Source organism: Corticium candelabrum, chromosome 9 (assembly GCF_963422355.1).
Source record: "Corticium candelabrum chromosome 9, ooCorCand1.1, whole genome shotgun sequence".
NCBI lineage: Eukaryota > Metazoa > Porifera > Homoscleromorpha > Homosclerophorida > Plakinidae > Corticium > Corticium candelabrum.
In genome coordinates this window covers 5,732,518-5,753,988 of record NC_085093.1, presented here as the reverse complement: position 1 = coordinate 5,753,988, position 21,471 = coordinate 5,732,518, and the positions used below count along the sequence as shown (strand labels likewise).

General features: G+C 38.6%; 1 protein-coding gene across 1 annotated transcript in view; it reads left to right on the top strand.

Moving 5' to 3' along the window:
• The first annotated feature begins 14,652 nt into the window (after positions 1-14,652).
• The window catches only part of LOC134184710 (tyrosine-protein kinase receptor UFO-like), a 7,045-nt gene continuing 226 nt past the window's right edge, over positions 14,653-21,471 (top strand). Inside the window, exons 1-8 of the mRNA XM_062652456.1 lie at positions 14,653-14,821; positions 17,328-17,552; positions 17,753-17,848; positions 17,909-18,031; positions 18,087-18,307; positions 18,365-18,465; positions 18,807-18,966; positions 20,968-21,071. Coding sequence (XP_062508440.1) covers positions 14,653-14,821; positions 17,328-17,552; positions 17,753-17,848; positions 17,909-18,031; positions 18,087-18,307; positions 18,365-18,465; positions 18,807-18,966; positions 20,968-21,071 — 1,199 coding nt within the window. The remainder of the gene's footprint in view (positions 14,822-17,327; positions 17,553-17,752; positions 17,849-17,908; positions 18,032-18,086; positions 18,308-18,364; positions 18,466-18,806; positions 18,967-20,967; positions 21,072-21,471) is intronic.

The following is a 21,471-nucleotide window of genomic DNA, read 5'->3' as shown; positions in this document are numbered from 1 at the left end:
AGGTTGCCACGTCCCAGCAATTGTTCTCAAGATTGGTTAGCTAATCTACACGATTTGCAGCAAAATGTTAATTCAATGTCTTATAATGCTACGTTTTTAGGTTTACCATCATTTCTGGATGCTGGATATGGCATGAAACTGATCGCGATGATTTCAAGAGTATTATGAACAAGATAAAACTAATCAGTATGTAGATGTAGACTGTAGATTATGACTACTTGTACAAATTATTCGTCATCAGAAAATTTTGAGATTTAAAAACATTCAATGTATTTTATGTGTATCATGTCAGTTATCTATTATGTATCTAGCATACAGAATATAGCTTACAGTATCAGTATAAAAATTGCTCTACTATGGAATGTCGGTCAATGTCACACTTAGTAATGTCCATTGTTCATGTACTGAAAACTGTCTAATTCTCTACAAGAAACTTTTATTTTTTATTTAAGATTTTTAGTTTCACCAGCATGTGTGCTTATTATCTAAAGGAAAGTTGTACCTATAAGTAAGTAAACTTTGTCGCTTTTACAGATCATATAGGACCAATGGTACATTGGATGTTTTACTAGGTGGTGAGTTTAATAAGTCATCATTTATGTTTATGAATAGTCTAACTAAAATAAACTTAATTAACTTGTGCGAATAGCTTTCATGCACGATGACAAATCGATTGGTTTAACTTACTCCCTTATCTTCGATTTCCTTGTTTCTGTGGCATGAGATGCCCACCTGCGCGCTCCGTCCACTGCGAAAAACTTAATGCGTTTACGAAAGATTGTTACGGATACATCCATAATGTGAATGCGAATATATTATGAAGATCTGTCTTCTTGCCGTCAGCGGTTCCTCTTTAATTAAATAATTAAAGTAAAATGGTGTAGGTATAGAGAGACTTTCATAGCAGAATTGCCCATTACTGCAGCTTACCTAGAGAACGTGCTTTGCTTTAGTAATTGTTACCCTTGTTCGTTTAGTATTCGAAGAGGAATTAACGTTCAGAACGTCGTCTATATAGCGTGTGTAACAGAGGACGTTCCCGTTTTCACAACTGGCTAGAAGTCTTGTATACTAATAAGCGGCACAAGAAAGTGAGCTGACCAGATGTACTGTAAACGCGGGTGGATGCACACCTGCATGTCACCCGAAAATACGCGTCATTGCGAAAAATCACCTCTAGTAATATAGCCTAGCTGACGTCAAAGCATACTCAAAATTGCAGATGTGGGTTGGTTGCTTTTCGCAGCTTGTTTCAGGTGTTACAATTGACGTACGTTATTTCTACTCACGACTTTTAGTTTGCCTTTTGCAGATTTGAAATTGAACCTTTCACTATTGCAGATGTCGGCCTTGACTTATGGGTGGTTTATTGCGTTCTTCTTTTTCTTCGATCTCTTCAGTCAAGGTAATGGTAGTAACTAGCACTCTCTGTATACTATTGCACCGTTAACGTAATAATACCAGTGTTCCTTTCAAAGTGACAACAGCATTTACTCGTTGCCGTATTCGAAGAGGCTTTGCAGTTGCTCGAGTGCAGCCTTTCAATGCCAGCATGACTTACGGATGTGAAATGACGTCTGATGGCGACTCGGAGTATCATTTCTTCTCTTCCTACAAGTCTTCTAATCTCGACCAAACCATCAATGTCCTCATAGATCGAAGATCAAGACAACCGAAATCCAATCTCCGAATCTTTCTAGTCTCTTACGAACAGATACATTGGAATGTCACAGCAAACAACAAGACTACTTTACAAGCAATTAGATTGGTAACAAATTACAGTTGATTCTGTTTAAATATTTTACTGCTTGATTGTTTCTCTTTCTAGAGTTCTCCACCTAGCACTCCAACTGCTACAATAAAAATTGATTTGACAAAAATTTCTCTAAAGGATTCAGTAAAACATGCAAAGTTCTATAGAGGAGTTTGGCCTTCATCCGGTCAATTTGTCGAAATACTTCAAACAAAGTCATCTTCTTTAGCGCAATTGGAACAAATGGGGAAATTGAGATCTTTCAGTTCCGTCTACACAGCATCTAATGTAACGATCCCCATTGGAATCACCAAAATGTTGCCATACGGTATCTCGACTGTAACCGGCACTCCATTCGCTTCATCGCAAACGTCGACAGACACGCTAAATGCAACTAGTGTAAACGATATATTTAAAGACTCAAGTGGAGACCGACAAATCAACCAAAGTTTGATACATTCATTTTACGTATTTGTAGAAAAATGACCATTTGTCAATGTTTTGCAGGTGATTTTGATGCTTGGAATTACAGCTCGAATTTTATGTCTACGTCATTTCCGTTGTTAGAACGCAACAAAACGAGCAGTCACACTATTGTTGTAGTCATGTCTGTTTGTACATCTGTGCCTATTTGTATCTTTGCGATAACAGTGAGTCTTATAAAAGTAAGAAATCAACAAATTGCAAACACAAAAGACAACGGAAATAGTAACGATGTCAATCTCTTAAAAAGTATGTATAACAGAGTAATTTTTATGTACACTCTTGTTAGCTAGTAAGTTACCTGTTTATATATATTTAAAATAAAATTTTGTCTTATAGAAAATGCATTTGTTAGGTAATGAGTTGCTACTATATAATATGGCTTTATGTGTTAACAAATAACTTCTGGTTTTAGAAAAGGTTTACAACAACTAAATTTGGTTTGGTAAAACAGGAAATGATGAACTAGTCAACATGGTAGAAAGTCGTATTCCGGGTGTACATATTATATGTGCCAGTCGAATAGAAGTTGAATGCTTGCTTGGCAAAGGTGCAAAATCGTGTGTAATTTGACATTTACGTGCAGATTACATAACGTTTATGTACAACAGGAAATTTCGGACTTGTTTACAAAGGTCAATGCACAATGGCAGTTCAGGAAAAAGATAATTCTTCCAAACCCAAACTACCGAAGACATACCAAATGACCGTTGCCATCAAAAGCATAAAAAGTAAAATTGTCTTATTATATTAAGACAGGATTGTGCTTAATTGAAATTTTCGTAGATGAAATCAAAAGCGCTAACGTAGCTGAATTCATGAATGAGTGCATTTCAATGCACAAACTTAATCACCGCAACGTGCTCAACTTGATAGGAGTGTGTGCAAGCAAAGAAGACATCGGAGGACCGCTGATTGTCTTACCTTATATGAAAAATAGAGATCTTAAATCATATCTTTGCAATAAAAGAAAGCAATGCGATGTCGATGAAGACAAGGATTGCACGGTGAGCATACGAAAAGTAACGATAGAAACTTGAAATTAATTATTAAACTTGTTTTTACAGCCAAAGAAACTACTAAGCTACGTAATAGAGATTTGTTCTGGCATGGAGTATCTCAGCAGTTGTTCCATCATTCATAGAGATCTAGCAGCAAGAAACTGCATGTAAGACCAGTTCCCTTATCATTTTCACGCAGTTTCATTTAAAATATTTATACGATTAGCGTTCGTACCAAATAATTATAGATAAATAATAGCTAAAATTATGTTGACTGTTTATGTAGTAAGCAATTCGCAAGAATAGACTTCATGTTCAAAATCAAAATTAATGTAATAATATACAATATTTTGAGTTAAAACAAAACAAACCAAGTGAAGCTTGTATCCTTGAGTGTTCACTTCAGAATTAACCCAAAAGTTACATTCTCGTGAATACTACTATGTAAAAAATAGAGTGCAATTATAACGTATAATCGTAATACATGATTTTTCGTAGGCTAGATTGCAGCATGACCATAAAGATTGCTGATTTTGGTATGGCTCGTTATATGAACGAGCAGTCCTACTACAGGCAAGAAAGTGGCACACCAATTCCCGTCAAATGGATGGCTCCTGAAAGTTTGCTGCAAAGAGTTTATTCTGAGAAAAGCGACGTGGTATAGTGAAAGTTTGAACTGTGTTGCCAGTAACTTGCAATTGCGTATTGAACATATCCGTTTGCGTCCGTGCATTCATGCATGTGTGTTGTGGGTGCGTGCGTGTGTTGTGCGTGCGTGCGTGCGTGCGTGCGTGTGTGCACGCGTGTGTTTGTGTGTGTGTGTGTGTGTGTGTGTGTGTGTGTGTGTGTGTGTGTGTGTGTGTGTGTGTGTGTGTGTGTGTGTGTGTGTGTGTGTGTGTGTGTGTGTGTGTGTGTGTGTGTGTGTGTGTGTGTGTGTGTGTGTGTGTGTGTGTGTGTGTGTGTGTGTGTGTGTGTGTGTGTGTGTGTGTGTGTGTGTGTGTGTGTGTGTGTGTGTGTGTGTGTGTGTGTGTGTGTGTGTGTGTGTGTGTGTGTGTGTGTGTGTGTGTGTGTGTGTGTGTGTGTGTGTGTGTGTGTGTGTGTGTGTGTGTGTGTGTGTGTGTGTGTGTGTGTGTGTGTGTGTGTGTGTGTGTGTGCGCGCGCGCGCGTATATATTTGCTCGTGTAAGTGCCTACCTGCACCTAGTGGTACTAAGAATCGCGAAAGGCCTTAATTCCAGTATATTAATAAAACAAATACAGTATTAAATATCGCTCTTTATCTTACAGTGGTCTTTTGGCGTGACATCGTGGGAAGTATTCAGCCTGGGAAAGTCTCCTTATTCAAACACGCCTAACATTGGAATTGTTGATCACCTCAGGACAGGACATAGATTACCACTTCCTGCTGCATGTCCTTCCAACATGTGAGTCAAACTAGACGCTACAGTTCACTAGACAGTACTCCTCTCTACGGTCTACTTAGTCTAAAGCACATGTACAGAATTTGCGAGTTGCGCAGAATTTTAAGAGTACGATTGTTTGAAGCCTAGATGTAGAATTTAGAAAATTTTGTTCGCGCACTTTGAATTAATTATTATATATTATTGTATATGCAATTGTTTATGTTTACTTTCACAAATTGTAATTAATTAACCAAATTTCAGACTTGAGTGATTTTTCCTAAAGTTTATGCAAAATTCAACAAAAAAGACAGTTTTCTGCAATATTTACGCGTTTAGACAACAAACCAACAAAGCAAAGCCGTGGAAGGTGCCTGCGAATTATTTCTATATTTATACATTACTGCGAGATCGTAATTAGTAGTATCAGTTCATTTAGCTAAAACTTTTCCTGACAGCATTGTTTGTTTCTTGTGTTTTATTAGTTTTGATGTCATTGCCTCTTGCTGGGTTTGGGCTGAAGAAGAAAGATACAATTTCAAGAATCTTCTGGAAAAGCTAAACGAACAGTTTGATCGGAAATTCGATTATCTGACTCTAGAAGAAATTTTTTAGAGCAAACGCAGCGCTGCGTTAGTTACAGGATTTTATACAAAAATTTAAAAAGTACACTACTCGTTACAATACCTTGACGCTGTAAGCAAGTACAAAAATAATTAATGTGTATATACATTTTATATTTGTTACCAAAATAATATTGAAATCATAATGATAAAAGTGGCAATAAGTTAGAAAGGTCTTTATGCTAATAAATCAGATATAATTGGCTTCTTCAAAAATTTAATAACTACTAAATGTTGGAATATGATTATCGTGATAGGCATGTACGTACAAGACCATTTTACAGTTAATATTAGCAAATGTACCGATATACATAAGAGACGATAATCATCAAAGTGTTTTCTCAAGTTTCAAAGCCGTGTACTTAATTAACGTTAAAAAGAGATATCCGCAGAAAGGAAGCAAGCGTGTAGTGAAAATATATATGGAATGAATCAATTTGTGACCGCTTTAGAGGAAAATTTCAAGAATCAGTGGAAAGAATAAAGAATTTAAAATTGAAGTTCTCAAATGGGGCATTTGATTCAATAAATTGCTTAGTAATAGGACTTCTATTTCTGGTGGTTGTCAAAAATTTACAATTAGGAATGTCGTTGTAAGGGTTGAAAGGAGATAGTTTGTCTTGTAAGTTACTGTATTTTGCTGTGTGTGTGTGTGTGTGTGTGTGTGTGTGTGTGTGTGTGTGTGTGTGTGTGAGAGAGAGAGAGAGAGAGAGAGTGTGTGTGTGTGTGTGTGTGTGTGTGTGTGTGTGTGTGTGTGTGTGTGTGTGTGTGTGTGAGTGCGTGCGTGCGCGCGAGTGCGGGTGTGTGTTTGCGTTGGTATGCACCCAGAGGAAACTGCATTGCTGTGGTGATGCGATAGAAATATATATTATTATTATATTATTAATATAATAGACAAACTCCACCCTGTTGAATACTGCATGTTGCTAGAAAAAGACTTACTCTGTAATTAATAATTTACACGGAGAAAGCCAGGGGTCACAACATAATTTCATAATTTAGTTTCTGTTGTCTTCTTTCTTCATCTGTTAGTTGCAGACAACAAGTGCCCAATAAAGACTCTTTAGTAAAGAAAAAATGACACGTTTTAAAGACTTGATAATGATTAATTAACTGGAAACCCAAAATTACTAATAGGTGATCGAGTGCATCATGAAAAATCCATCATCTATTTATGCACTTGAAAGTAGACACCGTAAGTGCATGTGTGCACACTGAATATCATTGTAGGCAAATCCGTGAAGTTGTGTCAGAGATTATAATTATCTCGGTTTTAACATGAAAGGAGGACTGGACTGTGGTAAAGTCAGTCTACTAAGTTCTACGCGTGTAAAGGGATTTCCCGAGAGACAATTATACGAAGTCCCCTTCTTAATTAAGTAGCGACCCTGCAACAACCCAAACAATTGTAGAAATAGAGTGAGTTGAATCGAGTGTCTAACGCGTGCAAGATTTATACGACATGTTATAACTCTCCAACCGGCTACCAAAGACTATATATCGCATGTGTCGTCTAGATTTATTAGAAACGTGGGAGAGTAAGCACTTCAATTACTTTTGTGGAGCTCAGCCTTGCGCTGCAATCACACAGAAACATGAGTAAAAAAATCATAAGAAACTAGACTCTCTATAGTAGATAAAATATAACAATGTAATCCTTTCCGCGGGTAGTCTCTCCAGTCTCTCCAGTCTCCTCAGTCTCCAATACATGCAATACGTAGCTGCATGCTGTAATCTCATATTGATGCAGTCTCATATTGCAATCTCATATTCCTGTCTCATATTACAGTGTTATCGTCTTATGGTCTCATCGCCTCATCTCCTAGGGTCTCGATCATCGCATGGTCTCATCGCCTCATCTCATTGTCTCATTGTCTAATTTTGACACAAATGGCAGGCCATATTTCTACGACTATTTGTTGAGCAATGAGTAGCTCTACGACACAAGAAATCCACATCATCTATATGCAGAGGCTGTATATTGTGTATAGAAAATGAAACGGTGAAGGCAATGTTGTCTGTAACGTCAATTAAAGATACTAGACAAGACTCGCATCTCACGTTTCGCTTCAGTATGCGTGGCAATGGTAACTTTTCGACGTCTTTCCGAGCAACAAGAAGAGTTATTGCTATCCAATATGGCGTGCCATTGATGCCAAAACATTTGCGCCGACATTTGCATTTGCTTTTAACTTTCGCGTTTGCCTTTCGCGTTTGCTTTTTGCGTTTGCCTTTGCGTTTGCCTTTCGCGTTTGCCTATAACAAATGCAACAAAAATTTTGCTATTGGAGAGCTTCGTTAGAATAGATGAGTTTCTCACAATTACGACGAACGATTTCAGCACCAGCATATATCGCTTTGTCATCAAAGTAGGTAGCCTAATCAGCAGGGTACGCTAAGAAATCGAACATCACCTTAGAAGACACGTATGTGGTCTCATCGTTGAGACGAAAGTGAGTTCGCTTTGTGACATCGTACATGATGCAGATGCGGTGTGTGTTACATAAACATGGTCGCTAGTAGTCACATCCACAAGAAAAATTAGCGAATTGTACAGTCGAAAACGACGTGGACACATTGCACAACATCAATTTGGTAATGCTCCCTACGCTCGGTTCGATCACTTTTGTTAACATTATGTCTCATGTTTGCATTACTTCTAATTCGACTTCGAATATCTCGTAAGGTTTTTAACTTTAATAAATAATGCTTAGATGTTGTAGCTGCACCGACAAGAGGTGTCCAAGAGCAACGCGTGCAGAAATAATGTGGTTCGTGATTCGTCCAATCTGTTACGTGAACAAGAGACTCTTTGTTTCCAGAGTTATACTGGGTTGCTTCTCGTTTCACATATGTGAGACGAAACTGTTAGTCCAACGTGATGTTGTCAAACGTTCAAGAAAGAATTTCTTACCAGAACAGTGTAATTCATCATGTCTTGTTGGAATTGACAACGGAACTTATCTGTCTGCAACTGTTAATGCGAAATCAATATAATAGGCCGATTGAACGGCTTTCTTGGTATGACAGTTGTATACGAGAACGTAGTCTACAATCATGAGCAACATTGATGTCTCGTCTGTTAATGTTCTTTGACAACTACTAAAGATACAGTTTCAAATACTAGTTTTTAGTTTTAAACGTGACTATTTTAACAATAGTCGTTTCAAAGTATTAGAATAAAGTCAAAATTTGTAATGCTTCACGACAAGTCGATCGTATAGTTCTTCAATGGGCTCATAGCTGTGAAAGCGAGTGTGAAAATGCAGCATCAGTTACTAGATGATTAAACTAAACATAGACTAGGCAATGTTGGGACTAACATTTCTAGACTACGGCTATAGATGTCGCGCAGTCAGTATCTCTACGACAAAAGAAACGCACAACATCCATACGTGTTACCATCGCTTATACTGTATATTGTGAAAAATTCGAAATATAACAGTCAATGCATGGGCAATGATGTCTCTACCCTCACAGATACTAGATAAGAGAGCGTCTCGTATCTTAAGTATCGCTTCAGTGTGCGTGGCAATGGTAACTTGTCGACGTCTTTCCGAGCAACAAGAAGCGTTATTGCCTATCCTACACCACTCCTGCAACGAAATCACTAACAAATGCAACAAATTTTACTATCAGAGAGCGCCATTAGAATAGATGCGTTTCTCACCACTAGGACGAACGATTCTCGCTGTCTTTTTGAAGACAGGGTAGCCGGACAAAGCAGCCGGGTACAGTAAGAAATCGAACATCTTCGGAGAAGACACGTACACGATCTCATTTTCGAGACGAAGTGAATTCGCTTTGCGACATCGTACATGATCCCAATTCGGTGCGCGTTAGACAAACAGATTCGCTGGTAGTCACATCCACAATATAAAGTGAACGAATTTAATAGTAGAAATTCACATATTGCTGCTATATTGTAATGATCCATAGGCCATCTTTGATCTATTTGGGTAAATTGATGAGGCTCTGTTTTATGTTTGTAAATCCGATGTGTAGATGGATACGTCCGTCGCACTCTTCTAGTGTACGTCGTGTATTAATGTCGAATTCGAATATCACGTAAGGTTTCGTACTTAGGGTAGCAAAAGTTACTGCTTCTGTACTAAAATATACATGATATATTAGTGCAATAGGTGTCTTGGCGCAACGCGTGCAGGAACGATGTGTTTCGTGATTCGTCCAAACTCCTTTTCTCTAACGTGAACATGATGACTTTTGAGTAACTAAACTGTTGTTTGCTGATGGACAATGCTTTTTCTTGCAGATCAAGAGTTCCTGAGTTGTTTTACTTGAGATTCTCGTTGTCTGATTTCACAAATGGGAGAAGAAACTGTTTATCTAATGTGATATTGGAATGAATTGTAGAGGCTCACCGAAATGAATACCAGGCGTTCTTGGTCTGAACAGGTTGGCACGACTTTGCATCGATATCAACACATCATTGTTGTTCTCCAGACGCCTTGCCATTGCTACATTCTTTCAGTCGAGTGACAAGTGACGACATTTGAAAGAGATTCGCAGAGCTTTGTAAGAAATTTGTCGCAACGGATCTATTAGAAGCAGTAGTTTAGAATTACGCTGGCAAAGTCAACTTTTCATCTTGAACGTAGGTGCACTGTACACGTGGTTCACAACATGACATAGCAACACGTGGCGAAACAAGTGGCGAAACACGTGCAAAGTAAAGAAGTGCATCTGGAAAAAGGCTAGCTTATACACGACACTCTTTTGCAGCATTGCAACAACGTGCATTATGTGTATTTGTAATAGCAAGACGCACGCTATCGATACTTTAATACGTAACGTGTCCTATTCAAATTGATTAATTAATTACGCAGAAAATATTAAGCAGAAAATCTTAAACAAACTAACTAGGCTCAACTACGTGGTTTGTCCATGGATATACGTACTCATGGCATGTCCAATCAGCAACAAGAAACGAACTTGTACACAAAAATAATTCGCATAAATTAATTATTTATATAAATCAATGTGAAATGATACAAGTGTATTAGACACTTAGGCATTTCTCACTAAAATCTGTATTTCTTTTTTAATACCCCGTTTACATATAAGCGGGCCAGCCGGTGCTGGCTCAGGTCATCGTGTAAGCGCATAGCGCTCTGGAAAACGAGCCATGCATGCTTATTTTAAAAATAGCGTGGAGCGAGGCGAAGACTCTGTAGAGCGACCAAGATGACAAAGAAATTTTTGAAAACTCCGTTACTGTACCAGTCGGCTGCGTACGTCTCGTATTACATAGTAAGACGTGTTATGTCCTACGCATTTCTCGATATGACTGTTGTAAAGCCATGGAGAAAAAACGCGAGCAGCTTGGCTTCTGTCCATTGCAAACATTAAAGTAAGTAATGCACAATAATGACACGCATTGGCGCCCTTCTACATAGTGTGTTGTGTAAACGCTGGCTGGAATGCTGGGCTAGCTGGTTCGCTATACGTAAACTGGGTCTAAAGCGAAATCAAGAATGTGTTCACCCTTGAACACAATACGATAAATCCGACATAATCAGTTGTTAGTTGTTAGTTATTAAAATGGAAATTAAAAAGGCCAATTCTTGCTGACGAAGTTGCCTAGTGGAGAAGACTGTGCGGTGGTAAAGTGAGCAGACACAACTGGCCCTCACATCAGAGATATTAATTTGAACTTGAAGCACAGTCTTGCATTTGAAGTGAAAAGTGAAAGATGAAATTCGTAATAATTTGGGACAAGTCGATCGCAGTTTAAAGAGCTTATAGCCGTGGAACCGAGCTTGAAAAACCAGCATCATCGACTAGATCATTAAACTAAACAAATAATAGGTAATGTGAAGATTAGCATGCAGACACACACACACACACACACACACACACACACACACACACACACACACACACACACACGATTATATATATGGCTATAGAAGTGTCAAGAAATCAGTAGTACTACATGTAAAACGCACAACGTCCACATGCGTTACCATTGCATATCTAATGTATACATTTAAAAGCATTCAAGATAATGATATGAGCGAAACCTTGTTTCTATATATGTATGTATGTATATATATATATATATATATATATATATATATATATATATATATATATATATATATATCTTCAAAGCTACTATACGACTGCACGTCTCGCATCTCACGTATCGCTTCAGTCTGCGTGACAATGGTACCTTGTCGACGTCTTTCTGAGCAACAAGAAGCGTTATTGCAATCCCTCACCACTCCTGCAACGAAATCACTAACAAATACAACAAATATTTTACTATCAGAGAGCGTCACTTAAATAGATGCGTTTCTCATCACTATAGGACAAACGATTCTGTCGCCTTGTCGACAGGGTAGCTGGCCAAAGCATAATGCAGTCGCGTGCACGAAGGAATCGAACGTCATCGGATCCGACACGAACACGGTCTCATCGTCGAGACGAAAGTAAAATCGCATTGCGACATCGTATATGATAACGATGCAGTATGCGTTAGACAACCATTGTCGAGAGTATTCACATTTACAACAAAGAAAGAGAGAATCTTTAAAGAGTCGAAGTTCCCACATTGCGCTACATTGTGACTGCCCATAAAGATTCATTGGACCTATTCAATCCTCTTGGTTAAAACGACATGGCTCTGTTCGAATGTTTGTAAATCTGATAATTACAGAAATGCGTCCTTCCACTATAAACTTATGTCGGCTTCGAATATCTCGTAAGGTTTTGCATTTTGACTATCGAAAAGTACTGCTTCTGTACTGCAAAGCTGTCCAAGATCAATTAATGCGTGCAGAAATGCTGTGGGTTGTCATTCATCCAATCTCCTTTTCTGTAACGTGAACAAGACGACTCTTGAACATCTGAACTGCTATTTGCTGATAGAAATTGCATTTGCTCGCTGAGTGTTCCTGGGTGTTTTGTTGAAATTCTCGTTTTCTGACTCCACAAGTGTGAGAAAAAAAGCTGTTGTTTCAACGTGATATGTTGCATTGAATGGTAGAGTCTCACGACAGGCGTTCTCGGTATGTAATACGTACCCGTCAAACAAAACAACTGAGGTTGGCACTACGCCACATCGATATCAAACTTCTTTGTTGACTTCCAGACGCATTTAGCACTTGCTACATTGTTGGGTTAAATTGACTCATCAGTTATACAAGTAAAAATTTTTAGAAGATTGTGAAGACTGTTACGAAACCTTTGTCACAACAGATTTACTGCAAAGGTCTATTTTATAGGATTTGGTTTGCAATATCAACTTGCTTTGTACAGATGTTTACTGTACACATAGTCTACCACATGACATAGTACAACGTGACCAAACACGTGCTAGCAAAAAGTGAATCATGAAGACGAAGCTATGTAACACTATTTAACAGCACTGCAAAAGCGTACGTTAAGCCTGTTTGTTCGTAGGACACACGTTATACAGAGATACTCAAGTTGTTTAGTTAATTCAAATACGTCTTGATTGAACTAGACAAACTAGCTTGGCTCGTGGTCAAAGGATATGCAATCAGCAACGAAAACGAACTTGCTATACGAAAATATACTTTCGCATTTTTCTCATTTGCCACTTTATTTCTGATATATATAAGTATGGTCTAGTAAACCTTCAGTCACACAGCAGCTCTAGAAATTAGGATTTAGTTTATATCAACGCTAATTCAATTTTCTCATAATTATTAAAAACATTGCATAAATATTTAATAGCAGTGTCAATTTTTAAAACTTACAATAAAAAATTATGTTAAAATTTATAATAAAAATTTATAGTAAAATATAATAATCTTCTCTATAGTATCAAAAAAAATTAATGTTAGAAATTTACTTTTGGGATTAATTGAGATGGCCATCAGTCTTATGTGTATTGTACAAATAAGTGCTGCGTGACACCTTGCGCTAAACACTCCACAAAAATTATCAATTATCCTTGCGCATGCATATTATCAAGAATTCATTCGGTGATTAAAAACCGCGTGTTCAATAACAAACCTTTAAAAACCTCTGTTTAACTCCGAATAATTTCTTTACAATGGTGATAAGTATAATCTTTAATTAACGCGTTATTTAATTAAACGCAATAATTAATTAAATAAAGTTTTACAAATAGAGTCTTTAAAATATTTTATATAATTAGCAGTGACTAAATTCTTTGAAAGAAGTGGTCCAAAACCGGTAGTCTATGTACTATTTATATATACATACATAAATAACAATACATTTAGATCGTTTTTAATTAATGCAGTAAATAAAATCTGTTTGCTCTTTTAGCATGCGATCCTTTCACCGGTTCATTTTTCACTCACAAGTTGTCTAGATGTCGTTCGAAGACTTTTAATAAAGAACGCAATGAAACACGAACAGAGTTGCAGAAGAACTTTTTGTCTACAAGGGGTTTTGAAATTATTAAGGTATAATGTCACTGTCTATTGTTTAACGTTAATTTTTTCAAAATGGCTTACACTTTTAGTGGGTGCGACTTAAATTTATGTATTTTGATTAAATATTTGGTCAACAAACGCTTTTCAAGCAACTTCTAATTGCTTTACGGTTAGCATTGATTTCTACAACTCCAGAAATATGACATTATTATTTATGTGCAGATTTCAGTTATATTAATTAATTAATTAAGAAAATGGTAGATTGAAGTAACCGCACTCGCACTAAGAAAACCTTAGCTAAGAAGCTTGCCTCTGCGCATGTTGCCGTTGGATTACAAAGCTCAGAGCATGCGCTTAGCGATTTGACTGGCCAGTCATTTCGCTGTTGCACCTGCCGGTATGGACGTCAGGACGAATTTCAAATCTCTGGTGGAAGACATGTTTTGCTTTTACGAAGATCGTCGTCCGCCGAATCTATTTGCTTGCATAGTATCTGCGGATTGGGAACTACGAGCCAGACGCGGTGTCCTTCGCAATTCTAGGGCAATTTGCCAAGTTTCTTTCGACGTTGATGAGACTAGCGAACGGGGAGTAACAGTCTTATCGTAACTGCTGACTTGAATGCCGTTCCATTGTATTGTTAATTTTAAACATGGGCGCTGATTTGACAAAAATTGCTTATGATGATCAACTTTTAGCACTGCAATGCGGTTAACAGTTTGGAAAGACCACGACGAGATAGTGGAGATGTTGCTAGATCACTTGGAAGACACGAAAGGTATACAGTTGAGATAGGAGGAACCAACAGGCAAAACATTCAATTAAACACTTAGTATAGTACGGTGTCGGTGTCAACGCGATCGATGATCAAGGTCTCGCTGCATTGCATAGGGTATGCTTTTCAATTCCACAAAACAGCTCTACTTCTACTTCAAACGAGGCTGTATTGACTATGTTGGTGGGTTTATCCGGAACAGACGGAAACATCAAAGGATAAATGGGTTTAGCACCTCTCCACATTGCAGTTAATTCTGATTGTCTTGATGCGGTCACAATTCTTATCGAAGTCGAAGCAAAATTAAAGCACCAGACGACAGAACAGGACAACCCAATATGTACTCAAGATGAGGATTACAAAATTTCGAAATATTTGTCTTTATGTAAAGGTCAGTGAATGCATTTGATTCCTGGTAAACGTAAGCAATTAGTTTCATTTTACAAACTCGGACTCATTCTTGTTATATTTTGTAAAGCTCTTTGTGCCTAACAAAACAACATGTATATCTTTCTATATGTTCTTATGTACATTGACAAAATATAAATGACATATTCGTCATTAGTACCAGTGAAACAACAAACAAAAGAGATCAGTAGAAATCTAACAGTTACTTTTCTGTCTTCTCTGGTGCAAGATTTAGTGTCTTACTTTACAGGAAGTGATATCTTTACGAGAAGTGAGCGATGAGTGGTATGATCAAAAACCAATTCTAATTAGAAAGTACTAAATATTTAGAATCTCTTCGTCAACATTTAGTTACGTCGACTGGTAGAGTCGAAGCTCGGCTACAATTCCTCCGAAAGCATTTGAAAGGAACCCTTTTGTTGCAATTTACGAAACTGGGACGAGGCCAAGATTCGAACTATCACCACAGCCGTCTAGGCCAACGATACAATCGATGCTAGAAGTTCAGGTCAACGAACAATGTGATACAAAACTTCATTCCGTTCGTTTTAAGCGACTGAGCGAGGAGATACCACGTTGTGACCGACTGTCAGCTTGGAAACGTGTTGTTGTTAAATCTTTCATTACAGTTTGCACTAAAGCTAGTGTTGAGTTGAAAAGAAACGCTCAACTACAGATATCACATTCTGTTGAAAAAAGAACTGTCCTGTTCCAAGTGTTACTAAGGGAGGCTTCTACTGATGAAAAACAATATTATGAAAGAAGATGAAGTATTAATTAATTAGGTGGTTATGTGGTTGGCAAGGGTGTCTGGCTACTTATCTTGGAAAGCCGGAGGAAATCATTCTTCATCTTGACCGTATTTCTATTGCCACGGTTTATATATTTTTGTAAGTACGAGAAAGAGCGATGTTTCTGAGGTGGGAAACAGCCAGCTCACGCGTCGACTTTATGCTTGATGGTACAGCAGGCTTCGTCTACTGCGAGTGAATCAATGCGTTTATGGACGACTGCTACGGATACATCGAAAATGGCGAACGGGAATGCGGATGCTTTTGAAGATCTTCTTTCTTACTATATACCGTCAGTGCAACGTTCCTATTTAGAGTTAAAATTGTGTCGTTAGAGCTGTTTTCCTCTGAGAAATTCTAGCTATCATGCGGAATTACGCATTACTGCAGCTCACCTAAAGAACGAGCGCTTGCTTGACAAATTTGATAGCCTTGTTCGATTAGTCTCCGAATAGGAATTGACTTTCAGAGCGCCGACTAGCGTGTACTACAGAGGACGTTCCAATTTTTCCACATCATTTACTGTAACCTTTTACCAGTCAGCGGCATAATGTGAGCAGACCAAATGTACTGTAAACGCAGGTGCAAGCACACCTGTCACCCGAACAGACGAGTCATAACTAAATATTTCTGGCTATTAATACAGTCTGACGTCGAAGCATTTTTAAATATTGCAGATGGAACTTGGTTGCAACTCGTACCTTGTTTCAGGTGTCACAACGTACGTCATTCACGCGCACCAGTTATATTTTGCCTTCAGCAGATGCGACATCAAACCCTCACTATTGCAGAGATGTCTGTCTTGACTTTTTATGGGTGGATTATTGCGTTCTTCATTTTCTTCAATCTATTCAGCAGAGGTAATGGTATACATTAGGATACTCTGTAAACCACGGCACCGTCATAATCAATGTCTCTTTCGAAGTGACAACAGCTTTTACTCGTTGCCGTATTCGACGAGGCTTTGCAATTGCTCGAGCGGAGCCTTTCAATGCCAGCATGACTTATGGATGTGAAATGACGTCTGATAGTGACTCGGAGTATCATTTCTTCTCTTCTTACAAGTCTTCTAATCTCGACCAAACCATCAATGTCCTGCTGGATCGAAGAGCAAGACAGACGAAATCCAATCTCAGAATCTTTCTAGTCTCTTACGAACGGATACATTGGAATATCACAGCAAACAACAAGACTACTTTAGAAGCAATTAAATTGGTAATAAATAGAGTAGATACTTTTAAATGTTGTACTGCTTGATCTTTAGTCTTTCTAGAGTTCTCCGCCGAGCACTCCAACTGCTACAATAGAAATTGATTTGACCAAGATTTCTTTAAAAGTTTCAGTAAAACAAGGCAAGTTCTATAGCGGAGTTTGGCCTTCAAATGGTCAATTTGTCGAAATACTTCGATCGACTTCATCTGATTTTGCGCGTTTTGAACGAAGTGGTAAATTGAGATCTTACAGTTCAGTCTACACAGCAGCGAATGTTACTATCCCCATTGGAATCACCAAAATGCTACCGTACGGTACCTCTACCGTAACTCGGACTCCATTCTCTACAACGTCAACAATTACAATAAATGAGACAAGTGGAAACAATATGTTTACGGAATCGAGTGGAGTCCGACAAATCATCCATAGTTTGATATATCCATGTAGCAATTTTGTCAGAAATAGTGATTTGTCATTGTTTTGCAGGTGATATTGATGCTTGGAACAGCAGCTCGAAGTTCATGCCTACGTTATTTCCTTTGTTCGAACAAAACAATACGAGCAGTCAAATTATCGTTGTAGCCGTTTGTGTCTCTACATCTCTGTCTATTTGCATCTTTGCAATAGCAGTAACTGTTATAAAAGTGAGAAATCAACAAATTGCAAACGAGAAAGACAACGGAAGTGGTAATGGCATCAATGTCATAAAAAGTAAGAATAGAAGAGAATAATTGTGCTCTTATTAGCTGGCAACTTAGCTGTTTAGGTGAAATTTAGAATTAAATTTTAGTGTTTACCAAATAAATCTTTAAGTGATGATTTGCTATAATTTAATTAATATACCTTCGTGCTACAACAAATGATTTCCAGGTTTAAATGTTTACAACAACTAATATTAGTTTGGTAAACAGGAAATGATAAAATAGTCAACATGGTGGAAAGTCGTATTCCGGGTGTACATATTATATGTGCAAGTCGACTGAAAATTGAATGCTTGCTTGGTAAAGGTAAGAATCGTGTAGTATTTTGTATTTATGTACACAACACATGACGTCTATATACAACAGGAAACTACGGACATGTTTACAAAGGTCAGTGCACGATGGCAGTTCAACAGAACGATCATTCTTCTTCCAAACCCAAACTACAGAAGACATACCAAATGATTGTTGCTATCAAAAACATAATAAGTAAAAATTCGTTCATTAAATTTACAAATGATTGTTCTTAAATATATTTTAATAGACGAAATGAAAAATGAGAACATAGATGGATTCATGAATGAGTGCATTTCGATGCACAAACTTAATCACCGCAACGTGCTCAACTTGATAGGAGTATGTGCATGTAAAAAAGACATCGGAGGGCCGCTGATTGTCATACCTTATATGAAGAATAGAGATCTCAAATCCTATCTTTGCAATAAAAGAAAGCAATGCGCTATCGATAAAGACGAGGATTGCACGGTAAGCTACTGAAGAAGACTAAAAAATTTCATGTTGATAATTAAACCTGTTGTGTAGCCAAAGAAACTACTAAGCTACGTGATTGAGATTTGTTCGGGCATGGAGTATCTCAGCAGTTGTTCTATCATTCATAGAGATCTGGCAGCGAGAAACTGCATGTAAGACCAATTAACTTTTCCTTTCTAAAGTTCGTTATTTAAAATATTTACACAATTGCCATTCGTACCAAATAATATTAAATAGATGATAGCTAAATGTATATTGACTGTATATGTAGTAAGCAATTTCCGACAACACAAAACCTGTAAAATATGTTATTTATAGTATTAATTAAAACTAACACATTTTTTAAATTTAAACAGAACAAACCAAATTGAGATTCGATTATAAGTTTTTAACTTTTTTATTTACATAAAAATGTTTTATTCTAGTAAAAATGATAATGCAAACAATAGTGTGAAATTATAATGTAGGTATCGTAATATATGAGTTTTCGTAGGTTAGATTGCAGCATGACAATAAAGATTGCTGATTTTGGAATGGCTCGTTATATGAACGAGGAATCCTACTACAGGCAAGAAAGTGACTCACCAATTCCCGTTAAATGGATGGCTCCCGAAAGTTTGCTGCAAAGAGTTTATTCTGAGAAAAGCGACGTGGTATAGTGAGGCAGTTTGAACTGTATTGCCAGTAACTTGCAATTGTGTATTACGTCCGTGCATTCATGCATGCTTGTGTGTGTGTGTGTGTGTGTGTGTGTGTGTGTGTGGTGTGTGTGTGTGTGTGTGTGTGTGTGTGTGTGTGTGTGTGTGTGTGTGTGTGTGTGTGTGTGTGTGTGTGTGTGTGTGTGTGTGTGTGTGTGTGTGTGTGTGTGTGTGTGTGTGTGTGTGTGTGTGTGTGTGTGTGTGGTGTGTGTGTGTGTGTGTGTGTGTGTGTGTGTGTGTGTGTGTGTGTGTCTGTGTGTGTGTGTGTGTGTGTGTGTGTGTGTGTGTGTGTGTGTGTGTGTGTGTGTGTGTGTGTGTGTGTGTGTGTGTGTGTGTGTGTGTGTGTGTGTGTGTGTGTGTGTGTGTGTGTGTGTGTGTGTGTGTGTGTGTGTGTGTCCCTGCGTGTACGTGTGCCCATGCGTGCGTGCTTGCGCGCGCGCGCGCGCGCGCGCGCGCGCGTGTGTGTGTGTGTGTGTGTGTGTGTGTGTGTGTTTTGCGTGAGTGTGTGTGTTTTGCGTGAGTGTGTGTGTTTTGCGTGAGTGTGTGTGTTTTGCGTGAGTGTGTGTGTTTTGCGTGAGTGTGTGTGTTTTGCGTGAGTGTGTGTGTGTGTGTGTGTGTGTGTGTGTGTGTGTGTGTGTGTGTGTGTCTGTGTGTGTCTGTGTGTGTCTGTGTGTGTGTGTGTGTGTGTCTGTGTGTGTGTGTGTGTGTGTGTGTGTGTGTGTGTGTGTGTGTGTGTGTGTGTGTGTGTGTGTGTGTGTGTGTGTGTGTGTGTGTGTGTGTGTGTGTGTGTGTGTGTGTGTGTGTGTGTGTGTGTGTGTGTGTGTGTCCCTGCGTGTACGTGTGCCCATGCGTGCGTGCTTGCGTGTGTGTGTGTGTGTGTGTGTGTGTGTGTGTGTGTGTGTGTGTGTGTGTGTGTGTGTGTGTGTGTGTGTGTGTGTGTGTGTCCCTGCGTGTACGTGTGCCCATGCGTGCGTGCTTGCGTGTGTGTGTGTGTGTGTGTGTGTGTGTGTGTGTGTGTGTGTGTTTGTGTGTGTGTGTTTGTGTGTGTGTGTGTGTGTGTGTGTGTGTGTGTGTGTGTGTGTGTGTGTGTGTGTGTGTGTGTGTGTGTGTGTGTGTGTGTGTGTGTGTGTGTGTGTGTGTTTTGCGTGTGTGTGTGTGTTTTGCGTGAGTGTGTGTGTTTTGCGTGAGTGTGTGTGTTTTGCGTGAGTGTGTGTGTTTTGCGTGAGTGTGTGTGTTTTGCGTGAGTGTGTGTGTTTTACGTGAGTGTGTGTGTTGTGTGTGTGTGTGTTTGTGTGTGTGTGTGTGTGTGTGTGTGTGTGTGTGTGTGTGTGTGTGTGTGTGTGTGTGTGTGTGTGTGTGTGTGTGTGTGTGTGTGTGTGTGTGTGTGTGTGTGTGTGTGTGTGTGTGTGTGTGTGTGTGTGTGTGTGTGTGTGTGTGTGTGTGTGTGTGTGTGTGTGTGTGTGTGTGTGTGTGTGGTGTCTGTGTGTGTGTGTGTGTGTGTGTGTGTGTGTGTGTGTGTGTGTGTGTGTGTGTGTGTGTGTGTGTGTGTGTGTGTGTGTGTGTGTGTGTGTGTGTGTGTGTGTGTGTGTGTGTGTGTGTGTGTGTGTGTGTGTGTGTGTGTGTGTGTGTGTGTCTGTGTCTGTGTCTGTGTGTGTCTGTGTGTGTGTGTGTGTGTGTGTGTGTGTGTGTTGTGTGTGTGTGTGTGTGTGTGTGTGTGTGTGTGTGTGTGGTGTGTGTGTGTGTGTGTGTGTGTGTGTGTGTGTGTGTGTGTGTGTGTGTGGTGTGTGTGTGGTGTGTGTGTGTGTGTGTGTGTGTGTGTGTGTGTGTGTGTGTGTGTGTGTGTGTGTGTACGTGCGCGCGCGCGCTTCTAGCTGTGCTATCGATCGTATAAACCTTAACTATATCCAATATATCTATATAAGGACGTCCGCATAATTATTGTTCTTTATCTTTCAGTGGTCGTTTGGTGTGACATCGTGGGAAGTATTCAGTCTGGGAAAATCTCCTTACTCAAACATCCCTAACATTGGAATTGTTGATCACCTCAGGAGTGGACATAGGTTACCACTACCTTCTGCATGCCCTTCCAACATGTGAGTCAAGTTATACCCTAAAATCTACCATATAGTAGCCATCTTTTCGGACTACTTAGTTTATAGCACAGAGTTTGAGCTTTGCATCGTATTTCAAGAATACGGTTGTCTGAGGACTATAGATGTAGAATATAATTTACGAAAGCTCGTTCGCGAACTTTGAATTAATTAATATATATTAATGTATATGTAGTGATTTATGTTTACTTTCATAAGATGTAATCAATGAATTAAACAAATTTTGACTTCATCAAGTTTTATAAAAGCGGATACAAAATTCAAACAAGAAAGACAATTTGCGTGCAATACTTGCGATAAACGAACAATGCAAAGACAAAAGACGTAACTGCAAATTATTTTAAAATAT